Source organism: Cladophialophora psammophila (genome assembly GCF_000585535.1).
Source record: "Cladophialophora psammophila CBS 110553 chromosome Unknown aczJe-supercont1.20, whole genome shotgun sequence".
NCBI lineage: Eukaryota > Fungi > Ascomycota > Eurotiomycetes > Chaetothyriales > Herpotrichiellaceae > Cladophialophora > Cladophialophora psammophila.
Genome location: NW_006912941.1, coordinates 53,114 through 73,581, shown reverse-complemented (window position 1 = coordinate 73,581; position 20,468 = coordinate 53,114). Strand labels below are relative to the sequence as shown.

Sequence of the window (20,468 nt, the reverse complement as noted above, 5' to 3'; positions counted from 1 at the left end):
CCTCCCAAATCTCCTATCTCATTCGAAGAAATGCCCACTGTCTTTGTCGCACATGCAACTGGCTGAAAAAAAAAAAACGAAACGCATGCGCAGGTACAAAATCGGCGACTCGTTCATGCACCTCCCGCTGGCCGAAGCACAGGAACTGCTGTCGACGCAGACGACGGAAATCGAAGGCGAGGTGTCGGTGCTCGAGGAGGAACTGGAGACCATCAGGGAGCAGATTCGCGGCTTGAAGGCGCACCTCTACGCTCGGTTCGGGAAAGGCATTAATCTCGAAGCTTGAGCATGGATGTAAGAAGGGGGGGCGCACTGGGAACCCGGGGACCCCTCCAGGGCGAAGAAGGGGGGGGAGGGGAGGGCTAAATGGGGGATGCGAGACGTGTATGAGGCGATGCGTTCAACGACGGCCGCTTGAGCCGACGAAAAAAGAAACCAACTCCATGGCGTGAGCTGATGGTGGAAGCCCAGAATCTGTAGAGCAGACGCATGGATGAAGACCTTAGGCGGCCAAATCCCTCGAGTCCTAGTCTTGTCATCTCCAATCGCTTGACGCCTCGTGGGAACCAAGAGAATGACGAATGTGGTCGGATGAGGATCGCGTGGGAGAAGCGGGCTATCACGTTTTGATTCGGTTGCTAAAAGAAGGAAGCGACTGATTGCTCTCTCCAAATCCAGGTCTATCTACACCAAGACATCCCATTGCCGTGCCTCGGGGGAATTGGTACAGAAACAGGCAAAAGAAAGAAGTCGTGCCGTCCACCGCTCTACCCTCACAATTGTGAATCAAATCTCATCCAGGGAAACTCCAAGGCGCATTCGAAACCACCACAGTATCCTACAACTTACTATCCGTTGGGTTCTGGTTCAATCTCACAACGCCCTCCTGCACACAGGTCGCTATTAACACCCCGTCCTTACTCCACATCCTCTGCATAACCAACCCTCTCCCATCGCCAGCCCATGGACTATCCATCTCCGTCAACATCCACTCGTCTGCCCTGAACGCCCTCGGATTATGGAAAAAGATCGTATGGTCCAAGCTCACCATCATGCCAATGCGGCGTTCGTCCCTCTTGCTACTTTGGGCCATGTCGGCGTGTTCCTCCTCTTCCTCCTTGGCAATGTCTTCAAGGTACTTTCGCATCTCTTTTTTCTCTTCTTCCGAGCCCTTGAAGGTTCGTAGTGTGCGCTCGATGTTGCGGCGGTTGGCGAAGCGTTGGAGACTGTGCACCCGCGCAACCGTGCCGATAAAGTACGAATCACTCATGTATGCCAACGCACTTAAGTGAGCTTGATGGTTATCACCTGGCCGGTTCGCTCTCTGGCCGGACTGCAGTTCCTCTTCGCGGACGTTTGGTGGACAGTCGGATATGCGACCGCGAGCGCGGATCCATTGCCGCAATTTGCGCTCGGAAGGCGGTCCGCTGCGGTTGGTGATGGGACAGCGCACGGATTCAAATGGTCGGTCGTCCGCGCTCACGTTCTGGCGGTCGGAGTCCGCGTCCGGTGGAGGGACGACGTCTGTGGGCATTCGGATAGCATGGTCGACAGTCTCTTTCCCGCCTGAGCCCTCTTTCATGAAACTTAATGTCGTTGTGAAAATACACTTCCCCCTCTGTCGCGCTTGGACAGTCCGTGTAATGAAGCTCTTTCCATCTCGGACTCTCTCCACATGATATAAGATAGGAATCTCGCTGTTGCCGGCAAGCACGAAGTAACAGTGCATGCTATGTACCGTGAAATCGGGCGGAATCGTGGCTTGTGCAGCAGAGAGGCACTGGGCGATTGCGGCGCCGCCATAGATTCCTCTTGCGCCAGGAGGATGCCAGAGTGGGCGGGCGTTGGTGTAGATGTCTGGGCCGATGTCGATTAGCGGGAGGAGGGAGAGGACGTTTTCGATGGGGGAGTGGTGCGGGAGGGATTTCGGAGGGTTGATGAGTGTTGCGTGTTTAGACATTGCTGTAGAAGGGTATGAATATGAAGACAGAAGGAAATGCACTCTCAGGGAAGAGAAACTGGTGGTGGGATGGCAACCAGATGCCTCTCTCTATACCTCAACTCAACGCCGATATGATGGGGAGGATGAAAAGGCTGAGCGAGCTGATGGCGGATGAACGGTCTTGTTAATAATGGCCTTCAGAACTTGTGCTTATCGTCCTACCATTGCCTCGATTGGAGGATATCAGAATAGGCCGGGCGACAAATCGTTAAATCTCGGTTCGACTGCAAGATGCCGGAGCATCAAAGAGTGCGTTTCGGGCCAATTTACATCTGAGGATGAGAAGCAGTAGGGCGTTGTTTCGGCCAGAGAAATCATTGGGCGAAGTCGACTTTGCTCGACCAAACAGCCGAGGCTCGTCGCGAGGATTTTCCGTCCCGGGACTCGGGCGCCGAATGGAAAAGGTATGAAGCCATAATAAGCCACGGATCGAGGCATCGCATGTGGTACATCGAAACACCTCCTTGGGACGCCTGGGTGACACCAGTTACCTAGTCCCGATGACCATCTAGATTTCCTCCGGACCGTCCCAAGGATGCCATTTAAGCTTTCGTACATTTACATCTTGAATATGGCCTGAAACCCCCATATATGCCATACCTCGTACATTAGACCAAGACGCCTCGCTAAAAGTCCCGACTCTTTTTTGACACACTAAAGTCATTACCTATGCATATCTCGTCGACCCTGTCCAGACCGGGTTTGGGGAATAAGAAACCGTCTGAGAGGGTGACGACCCTGGAGTGTGTGGCCATGTACCGGGCTCAGTTCCAGGTGTCAGGAGGACCGATGACCTCTCAATCTCTTCCCGCCGTCGTTCTCGAAGATTCTTGGAAGCTCCGTTGTCGGTCGTCGGGCTTCGATCTCTTGAGAGCTTGTTTAAGATCTGCCATTTGCCGGTGCTTGCTGGGAGACTGCCGCTACGGGGTCGCGTGTCAGGCTGGACCACCTCCAAACCGTCAGATCCCACATCTTCGCCTGGCAAGGTGATGTGGTAGGTGCTCTGCGAGTTTCGGTGATTGGGTGACTCGGCCGAATCTCGAGTGAGTAACAGTCGGAGAAGTTGCCGCCGTTGTGCCTCATCTTCAGGGATGTTGTTCGGAGTCCAGCGGTTCATTGGGATTAGTTCTGTCGTGGAGGCTGCATCTCCGTAGCTGACATAGGAGCTTCTATCCCATCTTTGAACATGTTGCCTCCTCTGTCTGTCCAACTCCTTAATTTTGCTTAACTTTCTGAATGTGATATAACTGAGCACTCCGGTCCCAATTGTGGTGGCACAGGCAATGACCAATGGTACGTAGATGTAAACCTGGGTCGGAATCGGGAACCTTTTGTGAAGAGCATGGTTCACAACTGTAACGAAGACGCCCATAAACGAAGAGGTCAAAATCGGAAGCAGAACGGCATCGAAGAGAAAGAGCAGGCTGCGACTGAAATATCCGATTGCTGTGATTGCGCCATAACCGAGAATAAGGAGCACTGCGGCGAGGACCGTCAGGAAAGTACGTGAGACTTTGATGTTCTCCTCGGCAGAGGTGAAGACGAGCGAGAATACAATGTATCCGCCGAGAGCGAGCCAGGAGGCAGCGATGGCAATAGTCCTGAAGTACCACGGCAGAGTATCGCGTTCGGTGTAAAGATCGAAAAGAGTCTCTCGCATTCGCCGGTAGTTTCGCTGCATCCTCCTTATGACAAACCAAAGAGCACGTTTCTTCGAGGCATTCAGGAGAGGATCGTGGGATTGAAGCGGCCGAAGAGAGTGAAGTGTGGTTCAGGACGTTCAGTTTGCACTTGTGTGGCTTCTCAGACGGGGACCGAGCTACTGTTGACGGCCTGGATGCCCAGAAGGCGAGGTGGAGGGGTGAACCAGGGAATCACCCAAGCAATACCGAGTACTCGGTACAGAAGGATGTTTCAACGAAGAAGCAGTACTGAGGACGGCAGCAGTAATAGAAAGAGAACAGGCTGACGCGGAGAGCGCGGTGAGAAAGAAGGACGAGACATCATTGCGCACTGACTGCGCTCCAAAGCAACGCAATCCAGGTCGTATCGCATGGAGGGCGCAGAGGGCGTCAGGGAGCAAAAAGTCAATTACTACTCGTACTTGTGGGCGTGAGCACTGAGCCTAACAAGTAGTGAGCCGGGACAAGCGGTAAGGCTGGGTGAGGGCAAAGGCGCAGGTGGGTCTGGATTAGCTGAAATGGGGGGGAGACATCGCCAGGTTGTTATAGGCGGGAAGGCGCCTGTGATTAGCAATGCAGGGGCCCCTGAGGCGCAACAGTAGGCCCCAAAATAAATCTCGTAGGGCTGACCGCGACCCTCCGAGCTACCCAGGTTGTGCACACATTACGCCGCAGTGGTTGTCACTATCCAGACTTCCAGCTGACACGTGCCATGCCCCCAACCATCGTCCACATCGAAATATTCAAGATGCACATCGTCCGTCCACCGCACCTACTTGGCCGGCCGTTACCCCTCCACCATGATTGTATGATTCCATCATCTTGCTTTTCTTGCACCATTCTCTCGAGTGGCTTTAGACATCAGCTCGTCACTGACGTATGCACCATATGTCCCTCGCAATCCAAGCACAAATCCAATCGCCGATGAGAATGTCAACACCAAGTGTGTCACCGCCCAACTGACCCATCCGCTATCCTCTCCTACCAATACTGGCCAGTTGTCCCAGGAATGAAAGATGCAGAACAACTGCAACACCACAATCCAGTGCTCAATCTGCGTCCTGACCCATTTAGGAGTCATGCTGGGCGCTTGGTATAATGAGCTGGGGTGAGGTTCGGTCAGGAACGAGGTCAGCATCCGGAAAAACCCTTCCTTTTCACCATCTTCAGGTATTGTCCATTCTCGAACCATCAGGTCTCCTTGGTCGTCATCTCCTGCAATCCGGCGCCATTCATGGACTGTATATATCGGTACTTCAATGACGCCATCCCCAGCTCCATAGACCCCGGATCGATCCCCAAGTTTGACAAGTGCGCGTCCTTGCAGGATCTGGAGAAACTCTGCGTGAGTCTCGTGCCAATGTGGGCCAGAAGTCCAAGTAGAAGCAACAGGTACGGTGATCGTCACACTATCACTTTTCGACAAGTCATAGGTTACGGCCTCGGGAGCTGTCCGTTTGAAGACGGTGATGTTGGAGGTCTGTCTTCGTGTAATAGTCATTTGTGCTCCGGAATTCGTTTCTGGCACGGCCCAGTTGTCGAGCCACAATCGACCTCTTATAATCCGTGTTTATATTTCCAGATCGTTCGGGGCTGACAAAAACAGGTACGGGCACAATTCCGCAACACGACCTACCTCGTTACCTCAGCACCAGGTTAGAACAACGATATCTAACGCGCTGAAAGTCAACTTATCCTAACGGACAGTGTCTCGAACAGATTAGGGCTTGATATACATTGTCAGCAGGCGAAAATCTGCTTAATATCTCTGTGCGAGAAGTGGGGGGATTGATCATGTTCATCTTTCAGCCTGACGCGCTGTTCAGGAGAACGGGATCTGCCTGCTTGTTTTCGACTTCGCCTAGGGAGGCGATTCTCGCCCCTAGCGTATGGGGGCCGACCACGTGAAGATTTCCGATTCAGCGCGACCCTCTTGGCCTGGCCGACCCAGGACTGAAGCCATTTGCCATGCCTGCCGAACTAGTACAAGGCAAACGCCCCATTGCAGAAACGGACTCAATGTCCCTATGTCTACGCCTCACTTCCTGCGCCCAAATTCTGCCTGAGAGACATTTTGATTGGGTTCTCAAAGCTACTGTCTCAATGAGTGAACCTGTCTTTGTCGACCGTCTCCGGGGCTTGCTTAAAGACGCCTCGAAGTATCATTGCCGTTCGTTTCTTAACCGCCGCCCCCTGGCGCGCGTCATATCAAAACCTCCATTACCCAAACCTGATGCTCAGACTTTTGTCGACCTTTGATTCTCTGCACCTAAATTGCACATATCTAGGACAGCCTGATGACTTTGTCTCAGCCGCCCAATGCTGGCACATAAGTCGGTAAGAATTCGCCAACTGTCAGGTGGTCTCTATGTTGAGGAACCGCATCCTCAACGGATCGGCCTTCAGCCTCGTTTTCGAGTCGAAACAATCACTCAGCATGATAAAGCTTTTGCCGAGTCCGTTCTGAAAAAGGAGGCTTCTGCTGCGAGGGGGTCTCAGCCGCTACTTCGAAGAGTCAAATCGAAGTTGAGCCGGCCAGACAAGGCTGTGACTTTCACTGTACTATCTAATCATGTTCAGGCCAACGGCTCCGCCGAAGTCGCGCAAATCTACGTTGATAGACTGTTCCTCGATGCCGCACAGTCGAATCTGCAGTTAGAATTTACAGACGGTCTCCTAGCCACCGCTGTCAAGAATGGAAACACCGACCTTGTCCGCCTCCTGGCTCCTTTCACAGCGGTCGACGCGGTCAGCGCCGTTCTCGAATCTGCAGTGCTCAGTCGGGATTTGAACATCGTCACGGCCCTGCTTGAATATGGCGCGGATCCGAATTTTTTAAGTCACGCCTGTATCCTCCGACTGGCTGAAACCGACTGCCAACTACTTCAACTCGTTCTTCGCGCTCCAAGGCAGCTACGGTACGAAACTTTTGGGAATCTGTGCGCCACTGCTATTCGGAATGGACTGTCAAATACTCTCAACGTCATCCTCCGCAGTATGGCTGACTATCCGATATTTCGCGACTCAGCTCTGCCGTGGAGCCGAGATAGTCTCCTCGAAGCAGCGATCTGTTCCCCTGATAAGAGTACGTTTTTCTGCATCGCAACGTCGACATCCACATGGCCCTTGAGAGACAATCGTTTGTTTCTGCATATCTTGGACACTGCGGCTATAGATCGCTGTCAAGCTAAAGACATGATAGAGGTTTTACTCTGCCTGAGTGATATGTCGCCAGCGTTCCATTCAAGCCCAGAGGTTGAATCGTCTTACTGCCACTGTGTACAAGAACAGCATGAAGATATTCTACGGTTAATGGTATCTTATGGCGTTTGTGTCTCGGCAGAGCCGCTTATGCTCGCATGCCAAAACCATGACGAAAAGATACTGGATATCCTCCTCGCCGGCCCCATTCGAGGAGAAGAGCAGGTGGTTGCTCGTACCTCGCACCTGCAAGGGCAAATTCAAAGAGACATGGGTCGGAAGATCCTTCGGCGTCTCCTTGCCGGAGGAGCCAAGGGTACGTGGAAACACGAGGAACTCATCACGGCAGTCTCGCTTGGGCAAGTCCAATGGGTCGAAGCTCTCGTCAACGCGAATGCTTCAGTAGACTACCACAATGGCGCAGCACTTCTCAAAGCCGTTTCGTTGGGACATGTTCGAATCGTTCAGAAGCTCCTATCTCGCCCTGTATCTCTTGAGACCTTGCGAGCTGCCTTTCCAAGTATCAGTCAACTCGAAACTTTACCACGACGACTCCTTACAAAGCTCTTTATCAACCAGGGACTGTCAGGGCAATGTCTAGACGACGCTCTCAATAGGGAACTTTGCAACTATTCATACCACAGAGATCCCGAATTAGTCGACATCTTGATCACGTCCAGCGCTCGCTGCAATGATCTTTCACTCACAGTCGCTTTTGAACACAAAGACGCGGTGATCTTCAAAAAAATAGGCCTTTCCAGGATAGTGCTCCATGAATCTGTTGCGGAATGGTTCAAAAGCTGGCATCGCATGCTCCTTCACGCGCAACGGAAAGATGAATATTCAGCAGTGGCCTCTGCATGCCTCAAGATGCTATTTGGCAAACTGGACACCATCGCAGCACTTTGTGATGCTCACGAAGGTCATCGGCGACTTGAATGCTTCCATCAGTATCTTGAACATGGTGCTGAGGACATTGATCTTCTCTCAGCATGGCTTAGATGGGCACCACAGATGGACAGCAACACATTTACCGAGCTTGTACTGACAGCAGCCTGTTTCTGCGATCTCAGCAGACTCCAGTTGGTTGTAGGGTCCAAACCACTGAGCAGTCCGTTCCCATCACCTTCCGCGACCTCTATCGAAAATCCTATGCTAAATTCTGAATCAGGGAGGGCACCGAATATGTTCTCATCTGTACAAATACCCCCGCTTCGTCACAATCCCGTGAATTTCTCGGACGCACACAGTGTTGAAAGTTTGAAGCTTATCTTTCGCCAATATTTCTATGGTGCCTATGAGAGTCACCTTGTGACAAGACTCCTCCAGAGACACCTGGAACAGTGTACCGAAATCATTCCTGAGGGCGAAATCTGGCCGCTGCTTACGATACAATATCTGCTGTCCCAGCCGATCGAAGTCACATTGTCAGAATACAGTTCCTGTCTTTACATGGCCATCGCGTCTCAGCAGTGGCTCGTTCTTGGCCTGCTACTAGACCGGCAATTGCCAAGGGAGATGGTTGCCCGCTTCTTTCTGGTTGATACGTCTCTGCTTGCGCCTCGTGCGATCCAAGTTCTTCTCGAATCACAAGCAATGACATGCATGGACGACAGATTCTTCTCTGAGGTTGTGCAGCGGACTTTCAATCATGCATGCCTTGCCCAAGACCAGGAGATAGCAATCCTTCTGTGCTCTAAATCTCGCTGCAAACTACGCATCGCGGATGTTTTGCTACCTCTGCAACAAGCAATTGATGCCTCCGACCTCGACTACATTTCTGCTTTGCTCGGTGCAACATCCTGTTCCAAGGTTGACCTTGAGGTACTTTGGAAACATGTCAGTCATCAATATCACAACGATGACATTCTCACGCTTGTGGAGATATTGCTTAAAGCCGGTGCAGACGGTGTCTCAGTCGGCGCTACATTGATAGATGCCATCGAAACAGATAACGAGCCCCTCATCGCGCTCATTCTGGGTCGATGGCAAAGTCCACGGTCCCTGCAGTATCGCGAAGAGTTTGACTATAAAGGACGCCGGCCAATTTCCAGAACATCAGGCCCTGGGCCCGATGCAGACTATTTTTCAGGGCTCGCTCGCGCTCTCTCCGTTGCTGTTCGTCGAGACCGAGCAACTATCTGTCGGCGCCTTTGCACAGCCGAAGCTCCACTTGTATGTCAAGGACAATCACTCATTGAGCTTGCAGTGGTCCTGGGAAGTCACAGTGCTCTCGTGGAGATGATTCAGTACTCGAAAACACGCCCTGCAATGAGTCAGGCTGTCAACTTCGCTTTACTTCAAGCTGTGGTACACAATCGCCTAACCTGGGTGCAAGGTCTAATGCACCTCGGCGGTTCAATCGAAGCATACGACTTTGAGCCCTTGAAAATTGCGGCGGGACTTGACCATCCTGATATGTTGGCAGCGCTCCTGCCCTACGCCCAATCCCCCCAGGGGCTTAACGCAGCATGCCAATCCCTTCAAGAGCGTCTTACTGCGTACGAGGTTGATCTGGACAATATTTGCGCGATGTTTGAGCAGCTCCGCAGAGCAGGCTTCCAGGTGGAAGAGAGGTATAACGAGGCTCTCTTTGCACTATTAAGACTCCGGTCTGCCGGCTCGGATCATGTCGGAATTTTGATCAATTGCGGAGCGTCTATCGACTACAGAGGCGGCGATTGCATGATACAACTCTGGAGACAAGGCAATGTGCAACTCTTTCCCGACCTCCTTCGCCACTGCAGTCAGCAGTCCGTCAGAACAAGACTGTTGAGTGAGGCATGTAGCGACTATTTACAACAAGAACAGGATCGTACCAGTCTTCGGGCCGCCGATATGCAGCTCGTCCTGGGTGCTCTCCTTGAGACAGACATACCTCAGGATGCGCGTGATATGGTGCTGGATGCAATTGCTAGGGCTTGCCATCATAAGCCCGAGTCTGCCTCGATCATCCAACTGCTACTGGAGAAAGGGGCTCGTTTCATCGATGGGGCTGGAGTGTCCCTCTATCAAGTTTGTCGCCTTGAAGATCCCAACATCACCTCCCTAGTTATCAACAGCCCGCCTCATGTGCGAACTCGCTTGCTAGCTCTCCATCGCCTCTTCCGCAACCAGGGTACAGGATATTCGAATGCCGCAGTGAGAGAGGTCGGGCAAGAGCCCAATCCATCAGACCAGGCATCCTTGTACAACATCAATTTCCCCACGTCGGCAGCTGAGAATCTCGACCTTGAGGCCTCGGACATCGTTACCTTGATTGAGGCAATGCTAAATCCAAAAGTTCAGTCTACAGGGACCAGTTTGATGTTTACGTTCTTCTTCATGCTAGGAGGTCTCCGCGTGTTATCGTCCCAACGTTGTTCCGACGACGATCGCAATGACGTGGAGCAAATGTTTGCTGCTGCCATAATGAACTCAGAAGCTAAAGAATTAGACGATCGAATCGAGTTCTTACTCAGGGTCTTGCAGATTGACGCACCAGATTCTGTGAGCTTGACCGCAGACGACATGGGCTTTGCCTTGGAGGTTGTTTCGCTGAATAGGCTACTTTTATTGTCGCTCCAGCACAAGAAGTTCGGTTTGGTGACTACACTCCTGGATGCCGGTGCCGACCCAAATGCAAGAGATGACGACAGACGATCTGCATTGTACCTAGCCACACTAGAGAAATCTCTCGATACAATGGAATCTTTGATCGGGAACGGCGCAGAAGAAGACGACGGAAGTCTGCACATCGCGACTTGCTGGCAACACCACGAAGCCATGCAGCTGCTTCTCGAGGCAGGGCACGAACCAGGCTATTGTTCTGAGCTTTTCTTTGGCGCTACTCCGCTCGAGGCTTTCTTACGATTTAACCACTCCGGGGCAGCACCTGATCATTTCGAGATGACACTCGCGGTGCTGCTGTGCGACGCCAATGTACCAGCAGATTTCTGGAGCAGTGAACCCAATCTTTTGTCTCTGGCTCTATTGGGTTCGTCGCCGTATCAATTGCTCAGCGCGCTGCTATATTACCTGCCTTCAGAAGTGGTTGAATTGCCTCTCATTCGTCGAGACCGGTTCATGTTCTCTGTCCTCAGCCTTGCCGAAAGAGGAGAGGATATTTTGTTGTCTGACGCTGAGCGAGTGGAACTGTCGACTCGTCTAGAAGCATTAAAATTCACGCGGACCTTTTACGCTGAGGAGGGAGATCAACCAGAAGACGCCGTCAATGTGCCAGAACACCTTGAGGTCCCCGAAGTGAGGGCACGCCGTCGTGCTTGGAGAGAAAAGGACTGTGCTGTTTGCACCGAGAAGCCTTCCGATCGAAACGCGATTCATGCAGCGCTGGCCCCGTCTTGTGAAGACAACCACGGGTGGGAGCACAACATCATCTGTACCGACTGCCTGAGAGGACATCTCGAATCGCAGATGTTCCCGCAGGGAGACGACAGGTTCCCCTCCGCCAAAGTAAAGTGCTGGGCTCCCAACTGTTTAGAAATCCTCGGCCACGCGGTGGTCCAGGCCCTCGCTGATGCAAAACGATTCGCTATCTACGATGCAGCCCTTGCTCAGCTGTTCTTTAATGATAATATGGCTAAATGCGCCAAGGCTGGTTGTACAGGGGCGACATGGCTCGGGGAGGAAGACAAGAACACGACCATTTTCCCATGCGAAGTATGTGGTGAATATACCTGCATACAGTGTAATCAGTTGTACGACATGCATAGGGACGAGCCTTGTCCCCAGGGAGAAGAGGCTAAAGGTATTGAAAGACGAAGGGAAGAGGAAGCGGCCACGGCAGCCCTCCTGGCCAAAGGGAAAAAGTGCCCACAATGTCAACTGCCGTTTGAGAGGATTGAAGGATGTGATCATATTGTATGTGGCAAGGATGCGCACTCGAGTGCGAGAGGTCGTAAGCCTTCCTCCTATCCCCTCTTTTTTCTTTTTTCCTCGGCTTTAGAGGCTTCTGCTAACCTGGGTTACTTGTTCCTAGGTGGCTGTGGATTCGAATTCTGCTACATCTGTGGCGCAGACTATAATGCCATTCGCAGGCAAGGGAATACGGCGCATGCGAGGAGTTGTAATCACTATGCATGATGGCATGATGAAAGAAGAAGAGATGCCATCTTTCTGTTTTCGAGAAGTGTGAAGTTCAAGTCCACCATACCATACATAATTACGATGGATCATGCCATAATACACGAGACCCATATGCTTTGAGACCTGCGGTCCGTATTCCATACTATTTATATATAGAATTTTGCCCCAAATTGTATACACCTGCTGAGGCTGCCTCCTCTTACTTGCATGACGGAGCTTGAGGACACTGATCATACGACCAGTCTCACCTTCTACAAATTGTCGCCATACGAAGCCCGCCTTCTACATGGACAACACGCAGAATGACGAGCAACCCTTCAATCCCTCACTCATCTCACAAGACAGCCTTCTCGCCTCGCGAGATCTGGCCCCACAGCCCAAGAGATGGTTCCCACCGTGCGAGTTGATTCTGGTCGACGCTCTGGAGTGGGAGGAACTCGAAGAATGCAAGAAGTTGTAGACGGAGTGGGCGAGAGCTGACAAAGCGGCTCTGACAACCTTGGAAGCCGCGTTGGCAAGCTTTGTCTTGAGTCATGCTATTATTACTGGTAACTGCCATCTTTGTAATTTCAGCCTTAATGGTTTCTATTTTTCTCTATCAAGTTTTCATGTCGGTTTTCGTCTCTCATATGGGTAGGTAGGTAGGGCGTGAATGCGTCTAGTAGTCGCGAAATAATAGACAGGTGCTAGCACTTCACGGCCTGTCCCGAATGGACCAGTAATCGATGATCATTCAGCTTCTTGCAGGGCCCCCATCGTGCATACTAGCATGTCACTGATCAACCAGGTAGGTGCGTGATCGATGCGGCCGGACATGGTCTGTTGATACAGATGTACGCACGGCGATCCCATATGAAATTCAGTATCGCGAGCTGCCGTATCCACCTCCGTATCCGTCGTTGTCGCCTCCGTCATCACCGTATCGACGCCGACCTTCCCCACCATAGCCTTCACTCTCGCCGTACTCATCTCGTCGCCCTCCGAAGCCGCCGTCGTCTCCACCTCCACCACCGTATTCATCGCCACGACCGCCGCCACTGTAGGACGAGTATTCGTCTTGTCGAGAACTGCCGAAGCCGCCGGGGACGTCGTAGGAAGATCCCTCTTGTTGTTGACGACCATATCCGCCGCCGCCATAGCCTGAAGGTTCTTCTTCGCGCCGACCATAGCCGCTGGACTCGTACCTCGACTCTTCTTGCCGCCGACCATACCCGTCTCCGCCGCCGGAGGAATAATCTTCACGGCGCTGCTCCTGGCGTCCGTATCCTGACCCGTACTCATTACTGTCATTGTCAGTTCGTCGACTATATTCGCGTTCCTCGCGGCGCCCGTAGCCCTCCGAGCCGCCGCTGTACCCGGAGCTTTGCGGTTCGTACTGTTGGCGTCTGCCGCTGCTGCCGTAGCTGTCGGCAGAGGATGGCTCCTCGTCACGGTCACGGCGCTGCTCGTAGCGATTACGGTCATCGTCATCATCATCATCATGTCCGTGTCGGTGGTGAGATCCATGATGATGATGCTCTGGACGACGTTCGCCGTAGGGGCTATCATCATCATTGTCGCCGTAGCGTCTGCGTAGATAGCACGTTAGTCCGCTTGGCCCATTCTCTTCTTTTCCCAGCTTTAGCAAAGCTATTTTTTTCTCTCTTTTCTTAAAAACATACCTCGTTTCCTCCTGATATCTTCCCTCGCTGGTCCGCTCTTGATGATGAATCTCGCTCTGCCACCCTCCGCTAACGGTCTCGCGCTGCTCAAATCGATTATACTCTTCATGCCGCTTCTCACCGCTGGGCTCGGTGGTCCTCGAATACTGCGCTTGACCGTACCTGTCTCCCGAAGGCGAATGGCCGAGCTGCGTCACAGTCTCTGTACGGGACCCGTCTTGACGACTATACGAGTCGCGCTTATAGGTTTCTTGACCCTGGTTGAGTCCGCCGCCGAGGATATCACCACCGATTTGACTCGTGATGCCGCCTACCAGAGAGCCCAGGACGCCCCCACCCACTGCTGCGCCGGCCATCTTGCCGAGCTGGTCGCCTGTTCTGGAAACATTAGGTGGTCGGCCACCACCGCTCTGATCTCCACCCAAGACAGAACTGATGGCACCGAGAGCACCACCTGCAATACCGGACGGCTGGTTTGTGTTGAAGTTGAGATTAGCCATGCCGAGAGGACGGTTGTTTCCGTGTCCGTGGTCCGTAACCCCCGGCTTGTGGTTTCTGCCAGTCTCCACGCCGCGTCGGCTGAGTTGTTCACGTAGCCCATCCTTTTCAGGGGCGGATTTGCCGCGCCACCATTCCTCAACGACGCCGAACATGAGACGACGCCCGTCGCTAGCGCCATCTTGCCCGTAGTCACGCAAGGCAGGGTGATGAAGGACGCCGTGGATGATGCGGTTCAGGGTGCGTTCAACATCGATTCGCTCATCGTCCCAGCAGGCGACAATCTGTGGAACCACCCATTTCACTATTTGACGGGCCACTTTTCCCGCGGCTTCGTTGAGGACGTTGGAGAAGTGGTCTTTTGAGAGCATAGAGTGAGTTGGGTCCGAGGAATTGTCGTCGTTGAAGACAATGTGTTGCTGAGCAACGCTGGATTGGATGATCTCGTTGGAGCCTGTGTTGAGCTCGGTCTTGACTTGATTGATGATAGGTACGATGAAAGGAGCTAGTAGGCTGAACACAAATTTATTGATCTCGTCTTGGATTTGCTCAATCAGGTCAGGCAGGATTGGGATCTTTTCAATCGTTTCGGTGATAGATTGCATGATTTCGTCGTGCCATTCGATGATCGGGTAGATTTGCTTCTGTACGTCGTCAAGGTAGCGGGTCCATTGCTCCGGTTGACGAGGCGTGATGCTGGCGTTCTGCATTTGATGGTTCAGAGCGTTTTGTTTCAATTCATTTGCTTTTCCCGCCTGGTCTTTTCCACCGAACACTCCCGAAGGCAATTTATTGAGGAGATCTTGCAGGATGCTGTTGTCCTGGTTGCCGTTTTGGTACTGCTGCAAGGTGTTGTCCAGTTCTTGAATTTCGGATTGCGTTGTCTTGTCGTCGAATTCGCCACAGACGGAATGGAGGAAGTCGACACCGCCGAACGTACCCGTGACAATTGGGTAGACTGGGTGACGTGCCTCGCGGAGTTGAATAGCAGTGCGGCGGCCGACATGAGGAAAGACGTCACCTTCACCCATTTCGATCAGAGCAAGTTCGACATAGTTGGAGTGCGCCGCGTAATCCTCCAAGCAGTGAGATCCGGTACCGAGCAGTCGGAGTGCTTCGTAGAGATCCTTCTTATTCTTGCTTCGTGAATATTGTCGACCGAGTTCGATGCTCCTACCGAAGAGTCTCTTCACCAGGCCAGCAGATGTCTCAATCCCCATGCCTTCAGACGCAATGTAATTCTTCAACCCGGTCTGTGGATTGACGGAGAGCTCCCGGCGTTCGTCAACGGGACCGCGAAGGCGACGATCATACCGCCTGGCGTCTTCGTTGTCTGCATAATCCTTAGGGTTACTGAGCGGAGTTAGTTACTACCCTGTTAGGAGGCTCATTTAGCTCACTCGATATGTTCCTCAGGTCGGTAACACCCGAGCCTCTGACTGGTGACTTCGAACTCGCCCGAGCCATATCCGAAAGACATGAATCCCAGTACCCAAAGCAAGATACGGATGGCTTCTGCGCTGACATATTTGACAGTGCCGACATCGACTGCCTGACTGTAATCGCGCAGCCAATTACCGAAATAAACCTGTTTGGGATTAATATGTGCCAGTGTCGATCGAGGACGACTCACTCTCTTCACATCAAGCTTGCTGAACTTCTTACCGCCCATGGCGCGGGAGGCCACAATGGTCAGCAAGGTGTCTTCAAGATCACCGTGTCGCCAGTTTTGCCCCTCAATTTTCGATGTGGATCCAATATTGCCCGCACCAAAAGCGTGAGCAGGTCTTGCCAGCAAAATGATGCCGACAGCGCAGAGAAAGAGGACCTGTGATGATGTGAGCGCCATGCTGGGCAGCAGCGGTTGAATTGATGGTTTTGGATTTGTTCTCAGACCGAGCGATATTGGAAGGTCGATTTCAGGTCAAGGACGTGGAAATGAGGCTCACGGCTCGACCGATGTTGTCTCGAAGAAAAGAAGATGGCAAAGCTGGTTGTATCTTATGCGCCGTAGACAGACATCATAGAGTGGCAGACAGCGTTTTATAAGGAATACTGTGGGACAGAAGGTGAAGTTGATGTCACCGAGGAGGGCAAGGAGGGGTCTGTTTCATTTGAAGTGAAAGTGAGAGCTTGAGGTCAGATGAGGGTCATTCTGCCAGGTTTCACCCCCGGCCGAGGAGCCAATCACAGCAGCAAATCTCACCACCGACGTGTCTTGGCGATGCTTGTCTTGGAGGCGGTGAATATTTGATATCACGGCCAGCACGACCCCCTGAATTGGGGTGGTCACCTCTTGGGCTGTTGGCTGTTATGATGAGACAAAAATGGTGAGCGATTCACACTGCCCACCGAGACGAAGCCCCCTGTCTGGCGGAAAGAGGAGGTGTGTATGTCTTGGCATTGGTGCAAGGCTGAGCAATTCTTCAACCAGCCCCGGATTCATTGCGCCTTGCCGTCATCCAGTCGCCCAGCGGCTTCCAGATGGCCAGTTTCTCTGCTGGCGTCAGAGTTGCCGCCAGCCCACTTGTAGACGTGGCCACAAATGTCTTTGCCCCGGGCCACGTGAGATGGCCGTCTTCCCAGACTCTGCCCAGTTGCACCTCCTCGTCTTGCCATCCCCAGTGGAAGTTCGGATCGTTGAACTTCTTCTGACCTTTCTTAGCCATCCAGATAGCTTCCCAGATGCCTTTTCCAACTATCACCACCGCCTCCGGTTTGTATAGTGCAATCTTTTTGTCAAGAATGACAGCCCCTTCCTCCATTTCCTGCTTACTCAAACCATCGCCACTCCTGGTAGGCCGTGCGCATATATTCGTATTGCCAATCTGGTAAAGATCCATCAGATCTCTCGTCTCGGATGGGAGATGTTTCTTGGGGGTGATGCCAGAAGTATGAAGTAGGTGCCAGAATCGATTAGAGGGGTGAGCATAAGCATGGCCCGTTGCGGCTGTCATAAGCCCAGGGTTGAGGCCGATGCATACGAGTGTCAGACCAGGCCGTAGACTGTCCACCAGGTTGTTGACTGGATTGTGCGGATCCTGCGACGATCGCTCTTTAGTTGTGCTCCTTCTCTTCTTTGACTTGGGCACCGTATATCTTGCTTCGGCCGTCGAGGGCTCGGATCCTGGACCATCCTCCTCTGCTTTGAGAGCATTCTCATCATCCTCCTCGTTCTGGTCCTGTTCCTGCATGCGGGACCTTTTTCTCGGCGACGGAGACGCGCTCGCCGACCTCGAGAGCATGGATACGCGTGAACTGGCAAGTCGAGGGGAACGCCGCGTTCCATCTGTTTGTTTCAATGGAAAATATTTGAATTGCTCCATTCGAGCTTTGAAGATGCTGTCTGCAAAATCAATATCTGAAGGCTTAAGCGACTGTGGCTCCCATACTCTGTTCCGCAACCGGCGCCTCAGATCCAGACTCTTCTGATCGACCTACAATGTCCTCCATGTCCACCGTGATTCGCTGCCTTCGCTTTTGAATTTGGTGTTGTTGTCACACAACAAACTGGCCTAGTAGTGTAAGAGGCCGAGCCATTGCCGCCCCCGAGAGATTGATCGGGCTCCCGGTCCTCGCAAAAGCTTCAGGCAAGCAAAAACAAGTTCAATGCGCCAGATCTGGGGACCGCGAAGTTGTCTTGCGCTGACCCCCTGAAATACGAGATACTCCGTACCTAGCGACGACTACTTTAGGTACCAAGTACCCGATTCCTTGCCGGAATATTATTAGACTCCGCGCCCTGCACTTGCCTCTTCCGGGCAGAGAATCTGGCTGCTCTGTGGAATCATCGACACATCAGTCTTCTCGCGAATACCTTGGTAATACCATGACACCAGTTCTAACACGAGTGTAGCCTCAAACGATATCTTTCATGCTGTTTAGTATGTCAGCAATACGCTTACACGTGATCGGTGAGTGAGACACAGTCAAACTGTGATTCGATTACTTCTGTTCGTCTCATTTTGAACGACAGTCTGCAGTTACAGGCAGCGTTTCTAGAAGAAGACTGGAGACTATCCCACAGCTCAATCATCAAAGTTCCCTCCCCCCCCCCCCTTGTGCTAGTGAGACAACGATCACATAGCCAGCCGGTATCCATGAATTTAGGTAATTTACCTGCGCTTGGAGATGGTGGCGCTTTCGAGCCATGGCCGGAGTTTTCTCCTTCCGCTAGACAAGAATCACGTCAGCCCGAGGCACCATCGCAGCTGCCAAAACGTCGCAAGGTCTTCCTCGCCTGTAACACCTGTCGAAGACGGAAGAAGCGGTGCGATGGCCTTTGGCCGTCCTGTACGCCGTGCAAAAAGAGAACTGGTGGTTGGAATTGCCAGTACCCGGAGAAGCCAGGCACGGGGAAAACGTGCGAAAACGCTCTCGATCTTTGTACGGAATTGACTTTTCGAAAGGACCAGTTCCGCAATTCTCCAATCTCCTAATCCCGACTTCGAATGCGCTGCTCGAAGACATTCCAAACCTATACCAGCGGTGGTATCCACGACAAAGGTCAGCCCCAGGGAATTATTCAACGGGCCATGCATGCCATTGGGCCGCGCCTCAGATGCTCAATGACACACTGACTAAAGTGCAGGACCTCTCGAAGCGTCCGATACTAGATACCGATACACCCCGATCGAACGGCCCTGCGCCTTTGCGAATTGACTTGACAGCCAAGTCGGGGAGTAAGATCCTCCAGCTCTTTCTTCTGGTTCCATCACAGGATTTGGTTCTCCTAATCATGTCTAGGTCTCTCGACTTCGACCCTGCCCGGGAGTGGCCCGTTGGCACAGGGCCTATCTCGAAGTTCGTACCGATCCCTAGTCCGCGTTTCATGTCTCGAATCTCCCTCTGCAGAGCCCGCCTCAGAGAAGAGGAGTGTGTACAGCACCGATGCTATGGCAGTCGTCTTTACGGCAACATACGACGGCAGTGGGCTCTATGGTAGTTCTTCAACGGTCGCATTCATCGACAGCGTCATGCAAACCGCGGAGCCCAGCGATGAGACTGGTGATGACGTGGACTCGATTCAGCGACCCGAATCGCTTTCCAGGCATGGAACAACCAAGGTCTTCCATGGCGCCGATGATGATAACATGGGACTCAATGAAGGCAGTCTCGTCCTACCCGGGAAGAGACTGGCTGACCGTCTCTTGCAGTGCTATTGGGACGTGGTCTACCCAATTTTTCCCGTCCTACACAAACGCGCCTTCCTCGAAGCTTACGAGGCGCTCTGGGCCAGGCACTCCATGCTAGCGAACAGCGATGGTGGGCAAGAAGATGGACACTTTGGCTCGTACTGCCTGGTGAACATCGTCTTGGCCCTCGGAGCGCAGTTCAACAAAGAGTTCTCTCCCGGCCAGAGAGCCCGGGCTTCTGACGACTTCTTTCAAAGATCCAGACCGCTACTGGCACTGGATGCGCTGGATGCTAGTTCCTTCTCGGCCGTCCAGACATTGGTGTTAACGGGCATCTACCTGCAATCGACGAATCACGCCGCTCAATGCTGGAATGTCGTTGGCTTGGCCATTCGAGCCGCCCAGGGACTCGGATTGCATTTGAATGATGAACCACCTTCGACGCCGGCGGAGGCCTCGGCTGAGACAGACATAAATCGCCAGGTGAGATTGCGGGTTTGGGCTTGCTGCCTGGCCCTCGACCGGTATGTGAAGAAGGTGCTGTCCGTTTGATTTATAATGACCTTTTGGAATTTGGCAGGCTTGTGTCAGTGACCTTTGGTCGCCCTTTCATGATTCCGAACCACTCGCCCGTCACCATGCCTGCTCTTTCGGATGAAGGAGATGGCCCTGAAAATGGTGAAGACCTCGGCATCGATTCCGTTCCCACTTGCGGCTGTCTCGTATACTCGTTGCAGCTCTTCGAAATCCTCGAGGATATCATGTCGGCCTTGTACGACGGAGTGGCGGCGCCATCGCATGCACGAGGACAAAATATCCCTCCGACGAATGTGCCTGATCTCACCAAGGTGATTGAGCTGGATTTGCGTCTCAACGACTTTCAACGTGACCTGCCCTCATTTTTGAAGCCGAGACAGTGGTCTTCTCTGGTCAGCGAGCGGGCTACATTACAGGCCAACGTGCTTCAAGTTCGGTACGTCGTCCTGCCGGTTTCCTCTTTCTCCTCCGCCCCTTCCGCCGAAGAATGCTTCTAACCGCATTAGATTCTTACATGCACGGATTCTCCTGCTACGCCCGGTTCTGCTGCTCCTGATGCGGACAGAGTTCGGTCCGGTGAAAGACAACCAGACTATTTTCCGAACGGCTCTCTTGCGAGACATGGGCTTGCGGATGTCCGAGGTATGCGTAGCCACGGCTCACGATA

The 20,468-nt window shown here is 52.7% G+C and overlaps 8 protein-coding genes across 8 annotated transcripts; 3 read left to right on the top strand and 5 right to left on the bottom strand.

The window, feature by feature from the left end:
- Positions 1–85: 85 nt before the first annotated feature.
- Positions 86–286, top strand: A1O5_10411 (uncharacterized protein; the record flags this gene model as incomplete). Its single annotated transcript, XM_007750987.1, has 1 exon — positions 86–286. One exon carries the CDS (start codon positions 86–88, stop codon positions 284–286), a length of 201 nt encoding a protein of 66 aa, XP_007749177.1.
- Positions 287–838: 552 nt separating this feature from the next.
- A1O5_10410 (palmitoyl-CoA hydrolase) lies at positions 839–1,960 on the bottom strand (the record flags this gene model as incomplete). Its single annotated transcript, XM_007750986.1, has 1 exon — positions 839–1,960. One exon carries the CDS (start codon positions 1,958–1,960, stop codon positions 839–841), a length of 1,122 nt encoding a protein of 373 aa, XP_007749176.1.
- A 709-nt stretch (positions 1,961–2,669) lies between these two features.
- A1O5_10409 (uncharacterized protein) lies at positions 2,670–3,683 on the bottom strand (the record flags this gene model as incomplete). The annotated part of the gene is made up of 1 exon (XM_007750985.1): positions 2,670–3,683. The coding sequence occupies one exon, from the start codon at positions 3,681–3,683 to the stop codon at positions 2,670–2,672; it is 1,014 nt and encodes a 337-aa protein (XP_007749175.1).
- An 818-nt stretch (positions 3,684–4,501) lies between these two features.
- Positions 4,502–5,185, bottom strand: A1O5_10408 (uncharacterized protein; the record flags this gene model as incomplete). The annotated part of the gene is made up of 1 exon (XM_007750984.1): positions 4,502–5,185. The coding sequence occupies one exon, from the start codon at positions 5,183–5,185 to the stop codon at positions 4,502–4,504; it is 684 nt and encodes a 227-aa protein (XP_007749174.1).
- An 818-nt stretch (positions 5,186–6,003) lies between these two features.
- Positions 6,004–12,019, top strand: A1O5_10407 (uncharacterized protein; the record flags this gene model as incomplete). Its single annotated transcript, XM_007750983.1, has 3 exons — positions 6,004–11,544; positions 11,572–11,745; positions 11,864–12,019. The coding sequence occupies 3 exons, from the start codon at positions 6,004–6,006 to the stop codon at positions 12,017–12,019; spliced, it is 5,871 nt and encodes a 1,956-aa protein (XP_007749173.1).
- Positions 12,020–12,829: 810 nt separating this feature from the next.
- A1O5_10406 (uncharacterized protein) lies at positions 12,830–15,978 on the bottom strand (the record flags this gene model as incomplete). The annotated part of the gene is made up of 3 exons (XM_007750982.1): positions 12,830–15,482; positions 15,530–15,717; positions 15,763–15,978. 3 exons carry the CDS (start codon positions 15,976–15,978, stop codon positions 12,830–12,832), a joined length of 3,057 nt encoding a protein of 1,018 aa, XP_007749172.1.
- A 577-nt stretch (positions 15,979–16,555) lies between these two features.
- On the bottom strand, positions 16,556–17,323 carry A1O5_10405 (TDG/mug DNA glycosylase; the record flags this gene model as incomplete). Its single annotated transcript, XM_007750981.1, has 1 exon — positions 16,556–17,323. The coding sequence occupies one exon, from the start codon at positions 17,321–17,323 to the stop codon at positions 16,556–16,558; it is 768 nt and encodes a 255-aa protein (XP_007749171.1).
- A 1,701-nt stretch (positions 17,324–19,024) lies between these two features.
- On the top strand, positions 19,025–20,298 carry A1O5_10404 (uncharacterized protein; the record flags this gene model as incomplete). The annotated part of the gene is made up of 2 exons (XM_007750980.1): positions 19,025–19,788; positions 19,845–20,298. The coding sequence occupies 2 exons, from the start codon at positions 19,025–19,027 to the stop codon at positions 20,296–20,298; spliced, it is 1,218 nt and encodes a 405-aa protein (XP_007749170.1).
- Between the last annotated feature and the right edge of the window lie 170 nt (positions 20,299–20,468).